At 37.7% G+C, this 17,305-nt stretch overlaps 1 protein-coding gene across 7 annotated transcripts in view; it reads right to left on the minus strand.

Moving 5' to 3' along the window:
- Nucleotides 1-1,645: 1,645 nt before the first annotated feature.
- exoc6 (exocyst complex component 6) overlaps nucleotides 1,646-17,305 on the minus strand; it is a 30,537-nt gene continuing 14,877 nt past the window's right edge. For 2 of the 7 annotated variants that reach the window (XM_028430191.1, XM_028430194.1), the window contains exons 13-25: nucleotides 17,105-17,176; nucleotides 16,899-16,996; nucleotides 16,325-16,430; nucleotides 16,080-16,189; nucleotides 15,857-15,968; nucleotides 15,639-15,773; nucleotides 15,363-15,542; nucleotides 14,649-14,678; nucleotides 12,197-12,338; nucleotides 11,406-11,479; nucleotides 7,419-7,531; nucleotides 6,017-6,028; nucleotides 1,646-5,236 (exon numbers count right to left, since the gene is read on the minus strand). In XM_028430191.1, coding sequence (XP_028285992.1) covers nucleotides 5,110-5,236; nucleotides 6,017-6,028; nucleotides 7,419-7,531; nucleotides 11,406-11,479; nucleotides 12,197-12,338; nucleotides 14,649-14,678; nucleotides 15,363-15,542; nucleotides 15,639-15,773; nucleotides 15,857-15,968; nucleotides 16,080-16,189; nucleotides 16,325-16,430; nucleotides 16,899-16,996; nucleotides 17,105-17,176 — 1,311 coding nt within the window. In that variant the 3' untranslated portion in view covers nucleotides 1,646-5,109. The remainder of the gene's footprint in view (nucleotides 5,237-6,016; nucleotides 6,029-7,418; nucleotides 7,532-11,405; nucleotides 11,480-12,196; nucleotides 12,339-14,648; nucleotides 14,679-15,362; nucleotides 15,543-15,638; nucleotides 15,774-15,856; nucleotides 15,969-16,079; nucleotides 16,190-16,324; nucleotides 16,431-16,898; nucleotides 16,997-17,104; nucleotides 17,177-17,305) is intronic. The other 5 variants (XM_028430193.1, XM_028430197.1, XM_028430195.1 and 2 more) reach the window with 3 other exon arrangements.

Genomic DNA, 17,305 nt, shown 5'->3' on the forward strand with positions numbered 1-17,305 from the left:
TTCCTGAAGAAGATATCTGGGGTCATTTTATGTCTGTAAAATAAATGATTATGATTGGAATGGTCATCCGATGACATTTATCAGCTGTCTTTTCAACAGCTGTTAGTGTTTCCACTGTACAGTGTGATGGTAAAGTCGGCATGTATATTCACATCAGTACCCAGGTTCAATGTCCTACCCTGCTTTTGATCATATGCAAGATATGCAGTTTACACAACATGAAAAACCTGCTTACTTATATCCCTGCAAACAAAGTAAATGTCTGTATTAGTGGGAATGAAAGTAGAAGAGACTTTTAAGCTACCACTTTCCGACATGCCTCTGCTGCCTGTGTGTGAGAGGGGAATTAAATAATCTCATGAGTGCAACCTCTCAGATAAATCGTAGTGTTAAGCATGCATCAGCAAGGACAAGCCTCTGCAGTGCATCTGATTCTCTGTATTTTGTTCATATGTGAAAACGGCCTTGAGAAGCTGAAGAAGCCGGTGCTTTGGTGTGAGCAGATGAATAGTGTCTGGGCCAGGGGAGAGACGCGTCTTCTTCCTCTGTCTGTGTGCTGTATTGTTGAAGTAAATGTAAAAGCTGTTTATTGCCTTGTAAAGTGTTTGATCCCTGCAATAAAATACTTGTCACTCCCGTTGAGGTTGACACATAAGAAGGCACCCCTCCCCACCCCCCCTCCCCACACTGCGTTAACACAGGAAGGCAAGATCTTCCAAGTCTGCAGGTTTTCCCATGGCCTGATTGGTCAGAGGCACATGTGACAGTGAGACTGAGACTGGCTTTTGTCTGACACAAGAGATCCATGTTGTATCAATTATTGAATGTAATATTAGTTCAGTCTGAGTCTTAAAACTTAACATGGGACACCTGCTTGTTTACTGTGACTGTAGTGTAGTACAGATATATATATATATATATATATATATATATATATATATATATATATATATAGATATCAGGCAATGAAACTCATAAAAGTGGCGTCTTGCCCCGCGTGTGTATCAGAAACTCCTGTTTTGTCCAGGGAACAAGTGTCGTGCCTAGTTTTGGGTTGACATACAAAAATATATTATCCCTGCAGCACTCATAATAAATAATAAAGCAACTGAATAGGTTGTTAGCTACTGTATTCATTTTTTCTCTCCAAAATCCACCACAAAGGCTACAACTTTTAATGTACTCAGAGCACATAACAGCTGAATTCTGTGAATGTGACATTCTCTTAAAACCTTTGTTCTCGTGTGTGTATAGTCTAGGTCCCAGCAGGTAGTACTGAGAAATGGTGTGTTTGTTGGACCTTCTTGGAAACTGTGATTGGTGTCAAGCCCTATTCCTAATCCCTATCAATCTATATTCTTACTTAAAAAAGTTCCTGTAATTAACTGTTTAAGAAAGCAAAGCTGTTAGGACTTGCCTGGACTAAGTAGCAGAGAAAATCCACAGGGCAAGTGTCTTGTGTCATTTTGGTGAACTATTTGCAATACGATGCTAGAAGCTGAATGATCCATCGGTCATCTTTTAATGGTTTTCCCCTGATCTATATGTACTGTGAAAAAACGTACTTCATACGTCAGTTGTGGGGATGAACAGTGAAAATTGGGCTTGTTCAGAGAGCAGAGGAGAGTCAAAAAAGAGAAGTGTACAACCAAAACTTGACTTTATTTACAGTTAAAATATATTAAAACAACAGTCATTGACAAATTTGAGTTCATTCGCAATTTACCTGTAATAGTGTAAATAAATGTAAGAGTTGAAAGGATGGATGCTAGACAAATAAGTAGCAAATACTGTAGATAATTTTTAAACAGGGCTTGTTTGAATTGCATAAAAAGTGCATTTGTTTTCTAATCTGTTGTTAATTTGATGTTTATGACACTTCCTCATTGTCTACATGTCTCAGTAAATTGAAAAGTGTACATTTGAGCACAAATTTCATCAACTATTACTGCTGCTTTTGTTGAATTACTACTGATGGAGGTAACTGTCCAGTTTAAAACATGATTCAACAAAGTGATAAATAAATCAAGTTAATGCTGAAACTGTTGAAAAAAACATTGGTTCTATTCACTGTAGGTTTTTGGACTAAAACTGGTGGACGTGATGAAAACAGGGCTACTGCAAGTGTCCATGCAGTAAAACAAGAATCTGACAACAACATTCAGAGGTGATGGCTCTTTGTTAAACTGAATGAGTACTGCAGAATGTACATTATGACTGGAGAGCCTGTATAGTCAGTTAGTTAGTTTGTTTGGACAGATCCAGTAACAGAGGGAAAGCTGTAGAAATTATGGCCTGTATATGACACACCGCCAAACCAGGTGAAGAAGTTTACACTGGTGAGATGAAACCTGGAGTGAAAGCATGTGCACAGAAACCCTTTGACTGAAACTGAGTTAGGTCAAAGCTAAGGACCAGTATTTAAATTCATATTCATTTATTCATATTAAGTTGATAACATGGAATGTTACTCAGTCGTTGACTTTTTATATTTTAACTGCAAAGTTGAGTGGGTGAGAAGGTACCAATGTACTGTAAATCACTAAGGTCCTCACATTGTACTCAACTGTGTTCACCAAACAAGCATCAAACGCAAACTCTTAATTACATATTTACTTTAGGTGTTCATGGAGGTGCATATTACAGTATTAACCTCAATTCTGTTTGTAGCAGACAAACCGCTGTAATATTTTCTTTACAAAATATGCAGTATATACAGTGGCATTTACAAGCGACTATTAAAAAGGCAAATTATGAGTTTAAAAGAAACAAAAACATCAATCAATTTCAGTGCAAAAATGCCTGCTGAAAGGAAAGCACAGACCCAAAACAGTCTCATTAGAAAATGTTAACAGGAGGTTAGAAGCATAAACCTCCCCTGTGAGGCTGTAAAGAAACCAATGTATTTATTGCTGTGCTTTGTGGGGTATGCCATTCTAAAGCTTCATTTCACCCTGAGGAACAAAAAGAAAAAGGTTACTGAGCTGCTGAATATATATAAATAAATAACTGCTAACACCATTACATTACCAGTCCATGTGGGGCTTGTCTTTGTGTAAGCATGAATCAAGTCATTTGGGAGGCTTGCAAGACAACTTCATACATAAAGAATGTGTTTTACCCTACAACTGATTCACAGAGGGAAGAAGATTGGCAAAGTGTAGAAGAATGACAAATAGCAAGCAAAGTCCACAGAGGACTTAAAAAAACATCCCTTTTTCATGAACATCAGTCTGTCAAGACTTCATCATCCATTCGTCTATGCTTCCATCCGTCAGCATCGCTCAGTCCTTGCATACACACAGACAACAGTTTAACAGTGAAAGTAGTGGGACAATGAGTTCACTTGGTCTTTGTCACATGGGTGACAAACAGAAGCAATGAGATTTCTTGTCATTAATACGCTTCTGAATTTGGTTTAGTATGACTTTTTTGACCAGAAGTAGGAGACACCACTTTAAAAGCCCAGTTCAATACTATTTATGGGGCTGAAAATCTGGTGATATAATGACTATTTTTGCTGGAGTTACAAGTCCCTGAACATAAAACATGGGATCATTAAAGTGTTAATTTATCCCTTTTTAAAGGAAATGAAAACTCCTTAATAAAACCAAAAAAAAGTTGTTTTACAATTCAGCAAGTACAGTTGAAAATGCAGATTTCTTTTAACTAAAGGGAGAATTTATTGCACCCTTTATGGTTTTGCAATAGTAAATCCTGCATTGTAGTAGTCGCAATGTCAAATTCATGCCAATACACAGAACCTCACATAAAGCAAACTGATTCATACTTAAATATGTTCCATCATTCCCAAATAATTAATTATTCCCAAATATTCAGCTTTGAAAATGCCAGATATTTTCAGTGGACTTGCTTATGTTTGGAATGCATCTTAGTATTTTAGTGCATACTTAGGTTTCTTTCAGGAAACCTAAGTATGCACACACATTTTTTTTGGAAGGAAGATTTTAACTCCTTTTTAATGCATTATTTTGGAGGAGGAATGGTAAATGTAGATTTATGACATTCATTTCTATGGAGTTTATAGTCACTTCTGTTGCTAACACTAACACACACAACACATGCATGCACACACACCCACTCACATAAAACTACAATTACTAGTACAGTACTACTACTAGTATTAGTGGTAGTAATACAACATTTGTTTATAATAGACAGTATAATTTTTAAAATCTTTACAATGTCCCTTAATGGTGACCTTGTCACAGTTCAGTAGTTTACAAGCAGCATCAAATTCTAATAAGGAATATTCATTTCACAACTTTAACGGAAACCATTCAGTATAGTGAGGTATGTGTGGCTTTTGCCACTTTGCATCTTTTATGGTGTCACGGCAGCGTTAACAGGCAGGGTAAAGTGTATAGACACTTACGTCTGTGGCCGGTTACTTAATCAGCACATCATCATCACATGTCTACTGAAGATGAAGAGGCCCACTAGCCTCTGTGACCCCATGGACAGGTATGTGCTTCTGACAGGGCATTAAGAAATGGTTAATATCCCTATTTGTGGCGCCGTAATTGCTGATCTGTGATCTCATTGTCCCAATACTTGTGTCACTTCCTGTGCTGTACCAGTCTTCCTCCGGCGCTACAATCATTGCACTCTCACAAATGTACAAAATGTAGTTTGTCTCATTATAGACATTAAAAATACTTTACATTTTACTGTTCATTCCTGCTGAGAGTTTAGTAAACTGTTTAGCATGAGTGTGAGTTATTTACATTGACTATTCAGTCTGGTATAACAGAAAGTAGAAAATATGGAGAATATGACTTCATACATGTATGTGCTGTTTTTGCTAGGAGCAACTCTCCTACATGCAGGGAGTACTGCTGCATCTTCATGTGAAATGTGTGCAATGTGTGTACTGAATGTAAGCTATGTCCCTTTTGTCTGTCCGTGTATGCAAGAAGATTCTTTGTGTGTGTTTTCCTGTATGTCACTGCCACAGTGTGTAGAATTTATTTATTTATGTAATGTCCCTGCTCTCTGATTTTTGGCAGTTTAGTGTTTATATATGACATCATACAAGCTTCACCTATATGCATGTGCATATGTATGTGTGTGTGTGTATGTATGCGTTTAAGAGGACATGCCATTGACCAGGCTCCTCAGCTGTTTGACCACTGTCTCTATCAACTTCTGTTTATCTCTGTCGTTCTTCCTGAACTGAGAGAAGATGTTGTTCTTCTTACTGGTGTCCTTCATCCTGGACACAGAGAGACAGATGCAGACAGTCATTATGGGTGGATGTTTTGACACATAATCTGTTGGTTACATGAATCCCCGAACATTTTCTCGCTTCATAGGTAGTGAAAAAAGACAAACAGATCAAGAAATTACTTTAGAGTGAAATTAATATTCCAGTCTCAAAGGTTTCAAATGTGCGTTTGCTGTCTTCATCTCAGTTTTCTCTCTCTCTCTGCCTTTAGACCTGCATGCTGACCTGCAGTCCGGCCCCTGATCATTCCAATGCTTATTGCCTAAACCAATCTTCCTTCTTCCTGTTAAAAGGGAGTCTTTCTTGCCACTGTTGCTCATAAGGGGGTTCAGGCTCTAGGTTTCTGTAAAGCAATTCTGACTGTAAAATGTGCTATATAAAAAAAATTGAACTGAATTGTCTATAAATATGACTTTGTAACCATGTTCATGGTAATTGTAGGTGTCTGAAATCACCCACACAGTAATGGTAAGTTAATAGTTAGTGCTGCATCGCGGCCTGCATGACAGTACATATTACTAAGGCAGTGGCAATCACTTGTGAATAGTTTTCATAATGCATTATTATGGGTTTTAATGATTCTCACTACACATTCAGCAGAAATTCAAAATGGCTAACACACTATATAGTGAGTAGTTTAGCCACTGTACAAATGTAACTTATTACAGTATAGAGGAGGTAGAACCATATCTACAGAAGTTACAATATGTCAGTGCATGCATGTAGATGAGCAAAGAAAGAAAAGAGCAGTGAGAATGTTGCACCTACCCCCTGTATACTCTGAACAGCAGCAGCAGCAGAAGAGAAACAGCAAAGGACAAAATTTAGAGGAACAGGAAAGTAACAACAGAAAAGAAACAAAAGGAGAGCAGGTTTGAGTTTTATGTGTTCAGGACCTCTGTGGGCGGATCTTGCAGGAACTCACATGACTAAGATCCCTATAGTTGGTTAATGGTCAGTTAACAACCAGAAACTGTGTCTGGGCCATGTGCAGGACTAGTTGACGGCCCATCGTTAGAGTTTGAATGTGAGGGAAGTCTGCTAGGAAGGGATGAAGGGACAGAGTTGTAAACAGGTGAGAGCTGATGCCTCAGCCATCCTCCTATGTTTAGAGAGGGTTTTTCCAATTTCACATAGATGGCTTCTTTGACTCCTCTTTCATACCATCTGTCCTCCCTGTCTAGAATTTGGACATTATTGCTCTGTCTGTCCCTGGGAGTTTTGTCCTTGGGGTGGACCAGTTTTTGTCTCAGTGTAGAGCTGGGCTTAAAGTGTACTGGGATCTGATGTGCATTAAAAAACCTTCTGAGTTTTTTAGAAACTCCTGATATATATGGCATGACAATGTTTTTCCGGCGCGACTGGTCCTGTTCTGGTTGAGCTGTCTGCTGTTCTTTCCTTTTGCCAGCTTTCACCAGGGCCCAGTTTGGGTAGCCACAAGTTCTGAGAGCTGTGTTTACTTGTTTTTGCTCTTTAGTTCTACCTTCTGTCTTTGTGGGTATTATTTGTGCCCGGTGTTGTGGGGTCCTGATGACCCCCAGCTTATGCTCCAGTGGGTGGTGTGAGTCAAAAAGTAGATATTGGTCTGTGTGGGTTGGTTTCCTGTAGACCTCAATGCTTAGGCCCCTGTCTGCTTCAGTGTGAACATGTATAGGCATCTTTAAGCATTTCTTAGGTAATGCACTTTTTATTTTCACAATTATTGTGACAACAATGATGTGGAAAAAGTTTATTGGACTAATTGGAGGTCACTGGACTAATCAACATTTGTGACATCTAAGTGAAGAAGGCTCATGAAGCCTTTATCTCAACATCTCAAATCAGATTTACAATTAAGTGTCATCTGTTGAAATTGTGAGTCATTGTGTGAATGGTTGTGTCAATTGTGTGAAATTGTAAAATTACTTGGTTCAACACAATCACAGCAGGCTGTCATACATTTTTGCAAATATACTAATAAAAGTTTTAGTTAAAATGTAAACTACATAAAATTCTACACAGTATGTACTGTAATACAATTACACTGGCCTCATTTTAATAGCATAGGACAACCACAACTAAGTATGAAAGTACAGAAAATAAAACAAATAAAAACTAAAGTTGTGCTAAACATCTTCACACATGTCCATCATGAAAAAAAAGTATAACAATATTAGTTACATGCACTTACTTTTCAAGTAGAGCCAGGGCAGTGGCTGGGTTCACTCTCAGATACTTAGAAGTTGGCTGGCCATAGTCTGCAAGGTAAGTTGACCAGTCCCACACCATAAATAGATCCAGAAGCTAGAAAACAGAAAAGTTTTGCACTCAGATATACACCATTTCCACAGCTGGATATTGAAATATTAAATCAGTTCAAAATGAATTGTCTTTATATATCTAATAATAATAGTCTCCCTTTAATACCCCGGGAATCCCTGGGTTTTATATCTGTTTTTTTAAACTATGGCCCTGTTGCAACAGATTCAAATTTGGCTCAATAGATAAATATAAAACATTTACACTGACAAGAATTTGTAAAAAAAAAAAAAAAAAAAAAAAAAAAAAAAAAAACAAAAAAAAAATCTATACTCTTTAGCACCACTAGGTAACCATGACTGAGACCCACAGCCTTGGAACAATAATTCTGTTTGTTGAGACTTTCTGAGTTGATGAAAGTAGTGGTTTGTAGAATCTGTAAAAATGCAAGTTAAATATCTATGGCAGGATCTTTCTCTTCAAAATAGGTAATACTTTTGGGCATATAATAAATCTGTGCACAGAAAACAAATCTGATCTGGGTTTACTTGCACACTAACAGGCAATCAAAAAATGTTTTTTCTAGTTTAAGAAGACAAATTTTATTTGTTTCACAGCATTACAAGCCGTTCAACAGTGGCTTGTATACACCATATACAGGATTGTAGCAGTAATCTCTTTTTAACCATGATGACTATGCGGTCCTGATCAGGTGGTTAAGGATACACGCCACATTCACATTCTGTTTACTGTAAGGTTACACAAATCCTAAGATAACGCTCTACTGTAGATACCAGGAGCCTGTTATTATAGCCTATTGCCTCCGTAGCGCATGCAGCTGGTTCCCTTCTTACTGCGATATACTACTATGTAACCTATAGTGCAGGGATAAACTGCTCCAAATTAAGGGATAGAGTAGATCAAGTCAAAATTTGCCAGCAGCCAGACAAGTAAGTCAGACCAATGGAAATAAGAGTCATCACTCCTACAGGATCTTGAGAGGGACATACAGGTTACAATGACAAAATATTAGTAGTGCAGTTCAGTTCACTTCCTTTTTTCATTTATTTTGAAGTATTTAAGTCCAATAATCGAAAATGAGTCTGTTGGTAACAAGCTTGGTAATGCAGATTATCTAGAGAAGCCAGGTAACCACAGGAGAGCAAAACTAAGTTGACCCTGCTATGTGATACATGCCCCAGGGTAGAAGCAGGGTCAAATATCGTGATGATGGTAAACACTTGTGTGTCCTGGGTCACTGCGTCACTCAGAGATGTAGAGAAAAGACAGACGCAGAGAAGACAGAAGAGTGAGAGCTGCAGAGAAGAGGAGGGAGGAGGGAGGCTTTCTGCTACATGATGAGTGTGAAGTGTGAACAGGAACATTTAAAATGACCCTCCCATGACCTCTGGTTAACCTGATGGAGATGACCCCCCCTACCCCACCCACACACATAGTGTATGCTAATGTCATAGGGTGAAACAGCTGGGTGTTTGGGCCATGTTGAAAGAGCAGTGAAAGAACAGCTTAGTGATAATAGCATTATTCAGCTGACTTAGACTCCAACACTCACAGAGGCTTAGCAACAAGACCATTATTCTCACCTGGAGTTAAGAGTGATGTGCCATAAGGGCCATGCAAAGAGTGGTATAATGTATCCTGAAAAGTTTGCAACTAGGATGTTATTTTTAGCGGTTTTATGTATAGTTCTATCCGATATGAAAACCTAATTGGGTGATTTTCTTGCACAGTGAATGGGCATTCAGTAAACACAGATTTGATTTTTCTATATGCATACATAAGCTTTTAATTACAAAACCTAACTAATTTATAACTTAAAAGCCAATATTGATAAATCTGTAATATGCTAAATAGGGTCTCTCAAACTCTTTCAGTCTGAACAAAAAGTTGACCAGTAATCTCATTTTCCCAGTTCCAGTGTTTTTTGTCCTTTTGGAAATCACTGCAGTGGCATGTTTGTAGTGTGTAGTCCTAAATCTTTGAGGCTCAGGCTCTGAATCTCACATTCAACTGCTCCACTCTGTGTGTCTCAACTTAAATAGAGGAAGTTTAACAATGAGTGTCTGGGAATAGGATGCTGGGTGAGTTAGGTGATAGAAAACACTTGTTGGAAAGGAAATTGATCATTTGGCATCATAGCTAGAGAGACTGGTTAGGCATGTGCTTGTCAACTGTTCCATTTGAAAAAGGGGGACTACTGAGAATATAAATGACTTAATAAAAGTGGCTGGGTAGGATAATGCTTAGAACTGAGACAAGAAGTCTTTTGCATTATTTAACTATGTTAAATAATTTTGCATTTGGTGGTTTTATTTGACATCTGGAATTAGATTAAGATGGATATTTATGATTGACGGAAAGCTTAAAAACAAAAGAAGTTGTGTGAGTGAGATTTCCCTAAGGGATGGGGTCAGATAAATTATCCTCTCTATGACATTACGTAATGGCCTGTGGTAAAACGGCCTCCTTTCACCTTTAAATTGAGACAATAAATCAGGGTGGTGTCTTGAAATGTTAGAAATCCGCTATTGCTTTCATTCCATTAATACACCTGTGAAGCCTGACTTTGTCTGTTGATTCTGTTGTGTCACTGACTGTATTGTTTGGGATAGAGTAGTGAGGAATGAAGATTCTCTCTGCCATTATAGAAGGCCCACAGGTGAAAAAGACTTAGATATGACTAGATCATATTTACACTAAATTTAGTTGCATGCTTCCCTGGATCTGCACTGGTGTTTGTTCTACATCGCACAAATGATAAAGTGGGCACAAGACAAAGTGTACTTCTTCTTGTTTTATAAGTTGAATATAAGTTTTTACTGTTTCTATACATTCTGACAACTTGTGCACATGCTATTATTTAGCTGGGACAATTTATTCAATAATTATTGTATTGTATTTTGTATTATTATATGGTTATTGACACATTGTCAGTGTTAGGTGATACACTAAAACAACCTGTAGCACAAAGAAACAAAGACATGGCGTCTTTACAAAAAAAGAACTGCAAAATGCATGTTAAGTACAATGGAAACTACGGATGGTTGTATGCCACTTTTCATGCTCAATACCAATACTTCATTGGCTATGTGAGATGCACAAGAAAGGGTCATAAATCTAGATTATAGAAGTAAGGTCACTGTGCCGACGGCAGAATCACATAACATAACACATGCCTATCTGTTCCTCTCTCTCTTCTCAGTTCTGACTTTAACAGAGCAGTTCAAACAAATCTAAGAGGTGTTATGCTACTGAAGCCATGAAACGTTCTAGTCTTTGTGCAGTTTATTTGACAAATGTCCTCAGTGCAGTGCTGTGACCTGGACTGGATGCCAGGTCAAGCCTCCTCCTAAGGCTTGGATTAGCAGGTCAGCACAGATACAAGCTAATGAGGTCCAGCAGCACTTTACATACCACTGGTGTTTACAACTGAAAGGTAGAAAGAAGAATTTATCTTGAGTATGTGGGGGGAATATGTGATGGGGGGAATATTATGCCATATTACAAAACTAAAAAAAACTCTGAAAGGTTTAGCCTGTTTTTGTTTTTTTTTTGTTTTTATTCAACTTTTCAAAAGAAATCTGGTAGCAGTAAGTTTGATCCCAGCCAGGGAGGTAAGCACAAGCACTCATTTAACTTCTTCAGCAGAGAGCAGATAGAGATCAACAGAAAATACCCCTTCCAACAGGAACCTGCTTTTAAACTGCCAGAAAGCATGTAGACAGATTGGTAAAATTGGATGTTATAACTTACTGTAATCTCAATTTGACTGACTGGTATTTAATGCAGTATGTATTTAAGAAAGATTTCTAACTAAATCCCACCAGTGGTGTAGGGAGAGACCCGGTGATACTGAATAAATCAAGTTTCTTCTGTCTTGCTCAGGTAGATAATTTACCTGTCGCAGATCGATAAAGGCCAACTGGAGTGTGTCTCCCTGGAAGCCAGGGACTGGATCTGAGCTGGCAAACACTGAGGAAAAAAAACACACCACTTGTAATAAATGAACAGCATACTGTACAAACAGTTAATAGCTTTCATACACAGTTACCAACAACACCTGCTGCACAAAGCAGCAAATGCAGGGGTAAAGTAAAAACACCTTACTAAGGACAATTATTTACATTAAAAATAATGTAAAACAAAGAACCAATTTCCAAGGTTCTGAAATTCAGGCCAGAAATGTGTGTTTTGAATTTATGTTCTTACGGGGATTCCACCAAGGTGTACTCTAGATTCTATTCTATTCATTCTTCTTTGTTGTGAAGTTGTAGTCATTGGTCTAGAGAGTGTAACTTTAAGGTGTAGATTGACTATTAAATCCTGAGTGGGAGAGCAGACCATGCTCTTGTGATGTTTTAATTTCCCCCAGTGGATAGTATACAACTCATAAGGTTGCGTTCCTAGGTTAGCCCAGGTTTTGTCTCAGTGTAGTCATGGGTTTGAAGTGAACTGGGATGTAGATATTATTGAAAATCTTACACATATATATATATATACATACATACATACATACATATGTATGTATATATATATATATATATATATATATATATATATATATATATATATATATATATATATATATATATATATATATATATATATATATATATATATATATATATATATATACACATACATATACATATATATACACACATTCAAACAATACATTTTTATACTCACATTCACACTGAATAACATCTAAGTTGAACTGCTGAATGGCTCCCATACTGATCTGCTTGAGTTCCGTGTCCAGCAGCATTTGCATTAGTGATGTGGACAGATGTTTACAAGCTGACATACATGCTGTCTGGGCCACTTTTCCCTGTATGTAGAGAGACAGGGAGGAGGAAGGTGCAGAAAGGGTGCATTAGGGAAGGAGGGAGGAAACCAGAATGAGGATGAAAGAAAAAGGAGTGCGGGGGGTAAGGTAAAATGATGCAGGGATAAAATAGAAATGGGAGAACAAAGAATCAATATTAGCGATTACCTTCACCACATATTCTGGACAAGATGCACATGGACAAACAGTATGTACAATTATAGAGCAATCATCACCATCCACTATCTAGCCCAGGGGTCAGGAACCTATGAACGTCATGTTTAAACAAGTTGCTTAGAGAATTTTACAAATACCACACTACATAGTGAAAAACACTCAAATCAGTACAGACATGACATATGATTCATCAGATACAGTTTGCCACCAATGTACGCTTAAGAAAATGTTTGTGTCTTTTACGCAAACCCAAGACATTCAGCAATTGGGCCTGCAACAAACATTCAAAATTAGCCGCTATTAAATGATTATTAGTCTGTTACCTCATTACACATATTTCATATCAAAGTAAACATTGTTTTACCCAGAGGTGAGGATCTAGCACATGTAATGACAACCAGGATGGGACAAAAAAAACATTTCAAGATGGTGATGCCTGATGCAATAGTCACATCAGAAAGCCATCCAAAGTGTGGAAGCATTGCAGCGTGACAAGGGAAGGAAAAGGACTTTGTGCAACATCTGTAAGGCAGACATGCTTGAATGTGTAAGAGGACCTGAACTAAGGAAAGACAACAATGTGGGGTCCGACTTGGCTTTTCTGGTATAGTTTTGTATTTCTGCTACTTGCCACACTTGACTTGCGATTTATTTTTTAAATCAGCACCTTTTCTTTGTAATAATCCAATATAATGGAGTCTATTATTGTTTTAATAATATTCTACTAAATCACAAAAGTTGATAAATGACAATATATTTTAATTGAGGTATTCATCTAATAAAAGCTATTAATAAACTAAGATACTGAGATGAAGCATGTGCATCCTTAGAGGAACAACAGATTAATGGCATTTCCCTGTCCTTAAAGCTTTAACATGTGTTGTTAATGACAGATTAAGAACAGCCTGGAATGCAATTCAAAAGCTTTACTAGAGCTGTGTTTTAAAAAAGCGATCACTTAAGATTAGAGATAGTTATGCTTACAGGGTATAGGCTAATCACTCCATTATGGTTCCCACTGCCCCTGATCTAGCCTAATGCAGAGCTACAAAGCAAATGTCATCCTCACAAATTAAGTTTCTCATGAAATCCCACTGTAAATGTCTAAGCCTAACAGGCTATAGGACATTCATAGCGCTTCATAATGCATTATTTGAAATACATTGTACACACCATAAAAACCACACAGCACAGATGCAAACATGCAGGTAAAGAACAACAAAAGCTCAATTCAACTTTACACACTCACATATATTTCCCCAGCATTATGTTTACCACCAGAAAAAACATAAGAACTGAGAGCATTTCCTTCAGTTGAGGTAACGTGAACACTAGTAACCAAGTGGGACAAGTAAAGATTAAGAAAACCTTTATTTGTCCCGCAATGGGGAAATTGCGCCCACTCAAGTGATTGAAATGCTGACGTTGATTTTGAATCACCAAAAATGATAGCACAGAACAACACAATCCATTCAGACACTCAAGGTTGCAAAAGCCGAGGATAATTGTTAAAGAAAATGCACAGTTGGCAGGCTTAGGGAAGTACACAACTGTCTATATTAAAAGAACAATGAAGAAACAACCAAAGAAATGACAAGGTGAGATTATTAATGTGCCTTGCAAACTTTGAAATCCAGATGTGGTGTAATAAGGCAAGTCTATGTGAATATGTCACTTTTCTTAAGAAAAAAGGGCATCAGCTCCACAGAATCATATATACATTCTCAAAGCAGAATATCAAGAATCCTTTATGACAAATGCACACTCACACAATGAGAAAAATATTGTGTACTTCTTAAGTGAACATTTTTTCACGAGAACCTTTGCTTGTATGTTTGATGTCAAAACTAAAGTAACATGACTGAAACCCTGCTACATAGACTGTCTTTTAAGTACAGATGTGATTGATGACACTTCCATTTTTTTAAGTTCACTCACTTCTTTCTCTAGATGAGAAAGTCTGTTGATAAAATGCAAATATAAACCACATTTCTAACTATCTTCAGTGAGAATTCAAGGGTTGTTGACACAACCACAAGCATGTGCATTGGGGCATTTACAGTCAAACATTAGCATGCGTTTCATGTCCTCTTGGTCTGTAGAATGCCAGCAAAGTGTTTAGGGAGGGATACTCACCGACATTGATGCATGGTCATTGTTGTTATTCTGAGCAGAGAACGCCAAACCAATCAAAAATTGAAGAAGGGAAGGAAAAGAGGAAAAGGACAGGAAAAGAAATGTGGCAACAATAAATGGACAGGAGGACGTAAATTCAACTAGAAATATTTTGCATGCATGATAAGTCAAATTAACAAGGAATATAACCAATCAGTTACAGCACTGTTCATTACGAAAGGTGTGGATGGGAAGACAGGAGACATTCTTGAAAAACAAAAAAACAAAACAAAAGTTGGAACTGATTCAAGAAATAATTAAGAGATGTTACAAAGAATAGCAGGCAAGCAGCTCAGTGAGACTGATCAAGTCAAGCTGTAACTATCTGGGCCAAACATGGATTATCCCAGGTCTTTAATCTTTCTTTCACTCAATGTGCCTTGTTTAGTGTGTGCTAATGCAATTTATGGGGCAGCAACAGCAAAGTTTCAATGCACATTTACAAATCACCAATGCAACACATTCGGTTTATCTTCAAATGAACAATGTAAAACAATTCACATTCAGACGGTATATGCACATTTAGCAGGGATGTGATAAACATACAGTACACAAAACACAACAAGAAAAAAAAAATAAAAGAATGATCACATCCCCATTGCTAACAAATTCACGAGCAGCATGCCAATATACTATTTGTAAACAAGTCAACGGTAGTGTGTGGAATAAACTCACCGGCAGGTGTGTGAAGACCTGGAAAGTGGAGCGCAAGAAGTTGATTAGGTCCATGAGGTATCCAGAGGCACGGCCATCCGACTCAGCCATGCCCCATTCATAGTCTGCAAGCTGAATGAACTCATCGATCTTCTGGTTCAGTTTGGTATAAATTTCTCCCTCAGCAGCATGACGAGCATCCTGGAAAATATTGTTTGGGTGAAGAATAAGAGTTTTATCTAAGTATTATTGCGCAACAAAAAAAAACTGAAAAAAACATTTTAACTCTAATTTTACCTTGAATGTGGACAAGCCATAGAGTCTTGTGGTATGAACTGTTTCTGGGGACACATTGGTGATGTTTGTTATAAACTCCTCCAGATACCTGCAGGCCTGCTCCAGGTGGGTGGTGTTAATGATGATCTGTACTAGCTGTGGAGAGAAAGTAACATTTTCTGAATGAGTGAATCCTTTGTCATATTAATACGTTAAATTTGTGTAGGATTTGTTCCCACCTCTGTTAACCCTATGTGAGGTTTCTTAATGAGGTTCTGAAGACAGGTGCTAAGAGTTCGGGTCAGCAGCAGGTTGGTTGACTTTCGCAACATATCATCAATCTCTGTTGAACTGGTAATCAACATTTAGGTTCAGGAGGCAAATTTAGGGAGAAACAACTAGTAGAAATGTCAGCTTACAGCAATTGAACATGAGTAATTAAGTGACTATATAGTAACCTACCTACGATGTAGTGACTCTGAAAACTTGAGACTGGCGTAAATAAACTCTTTGACCTGCGTGTAGATTTGAGGGACTGACTGGGACATTGGCAGCTTCTTCGGAAAGTCCTGCTGCTTACACACACACACAAACACACACAACAAAACTATTATCCAATACAAGTTATGGAAAGAGCTTACCTTTACTTTGTGTGTCCGTCTGAATGAATGTGCAAGTTTTTGAGTCCATGGTACTGAAACCTTTACCTTTTCTATCTCAGCATCATGGAAGGGAAAACGGCTGATAACCAGTTTATACTCCTCCTCTGTCTCCACTGGGATGGGACTGTAGTTATCCAACTCAAAGATCTCCCTGTCAAAGGGCACAAAGGCACTTAATCTTTCTCTATTGTGTTACTTAAACATAAATAGACCAGTGACAACAAATTACGTTTCAAATGTCAGCAAAACTTGTTGCTAGAAAGGCAGACCTATCATAACTAGGGTGAAAGAGAAGTGAAAAAAAAAAGTGATGCTGAAACGGTAGCTCAGAATGCACTGGAATTGTTGCCTTTATAGCTCCTTTCTAAAGTAAACAGGACAAATGTGGGTACATTTTGGTAACAATGGCTAACATTAAGTATACAAGGTGATGTGTATTACATTTCTGTCAGGAACTGTCATTCCTATTCTATCCATCCCATATCTATGTGTTCCATCCCTCCTTTATCCATATGTGCCCTGAAGTCCCCCAAAGATCAAGTACACTGTTAGAAGGATATGTCAACCTATATGTATCACTAACAGTTACACATGACACAAAAAAATGCAAAAAGCCAACCTGAAAACCAGTGCCCATTTTTTCAGCAGAGTTTCATTGTATTGGTCTCGAACCTCAAACAATAGGTCAAACAGGCGATTCACTGGGAAACTATAACCCTGTACAAATGTACACAAACATTAGCAAACCAAATGAGTTCATCAAAATTATACACACACTTAGTGCTAGTTCCAAAAGGTTCAAATTATTTAGAGCTCTGAACCAACCTGTAGTGTGTCAGCGAAGATGACAATGAGATTCTTCAGCTCCAGGACCAGGTCTGGATCATCACAATATGACTGGACAGGAAAATACAATATCCAGGGGTTAACAAAAGCAACAAACCTCTGTAATGAAATACACCATATTGAGTAACTTAAAATTAGGATTCACTTATGTTTATCTTTTTTTTTCTAACATGTGCAGGT

This window comes from Parambassis ranga, chromosome 19 (assembly GCF_900634625.1).
Source record: "Parambassis ranga chromosome 19, fParRan2.1, whole genome shotgun sequence".
Classification (NCBI taxonomy): Eukaryota; Metazoa; Chordata; class Actinopteri; family Ambassidae; genus Parambassis; species Parambassis ranga.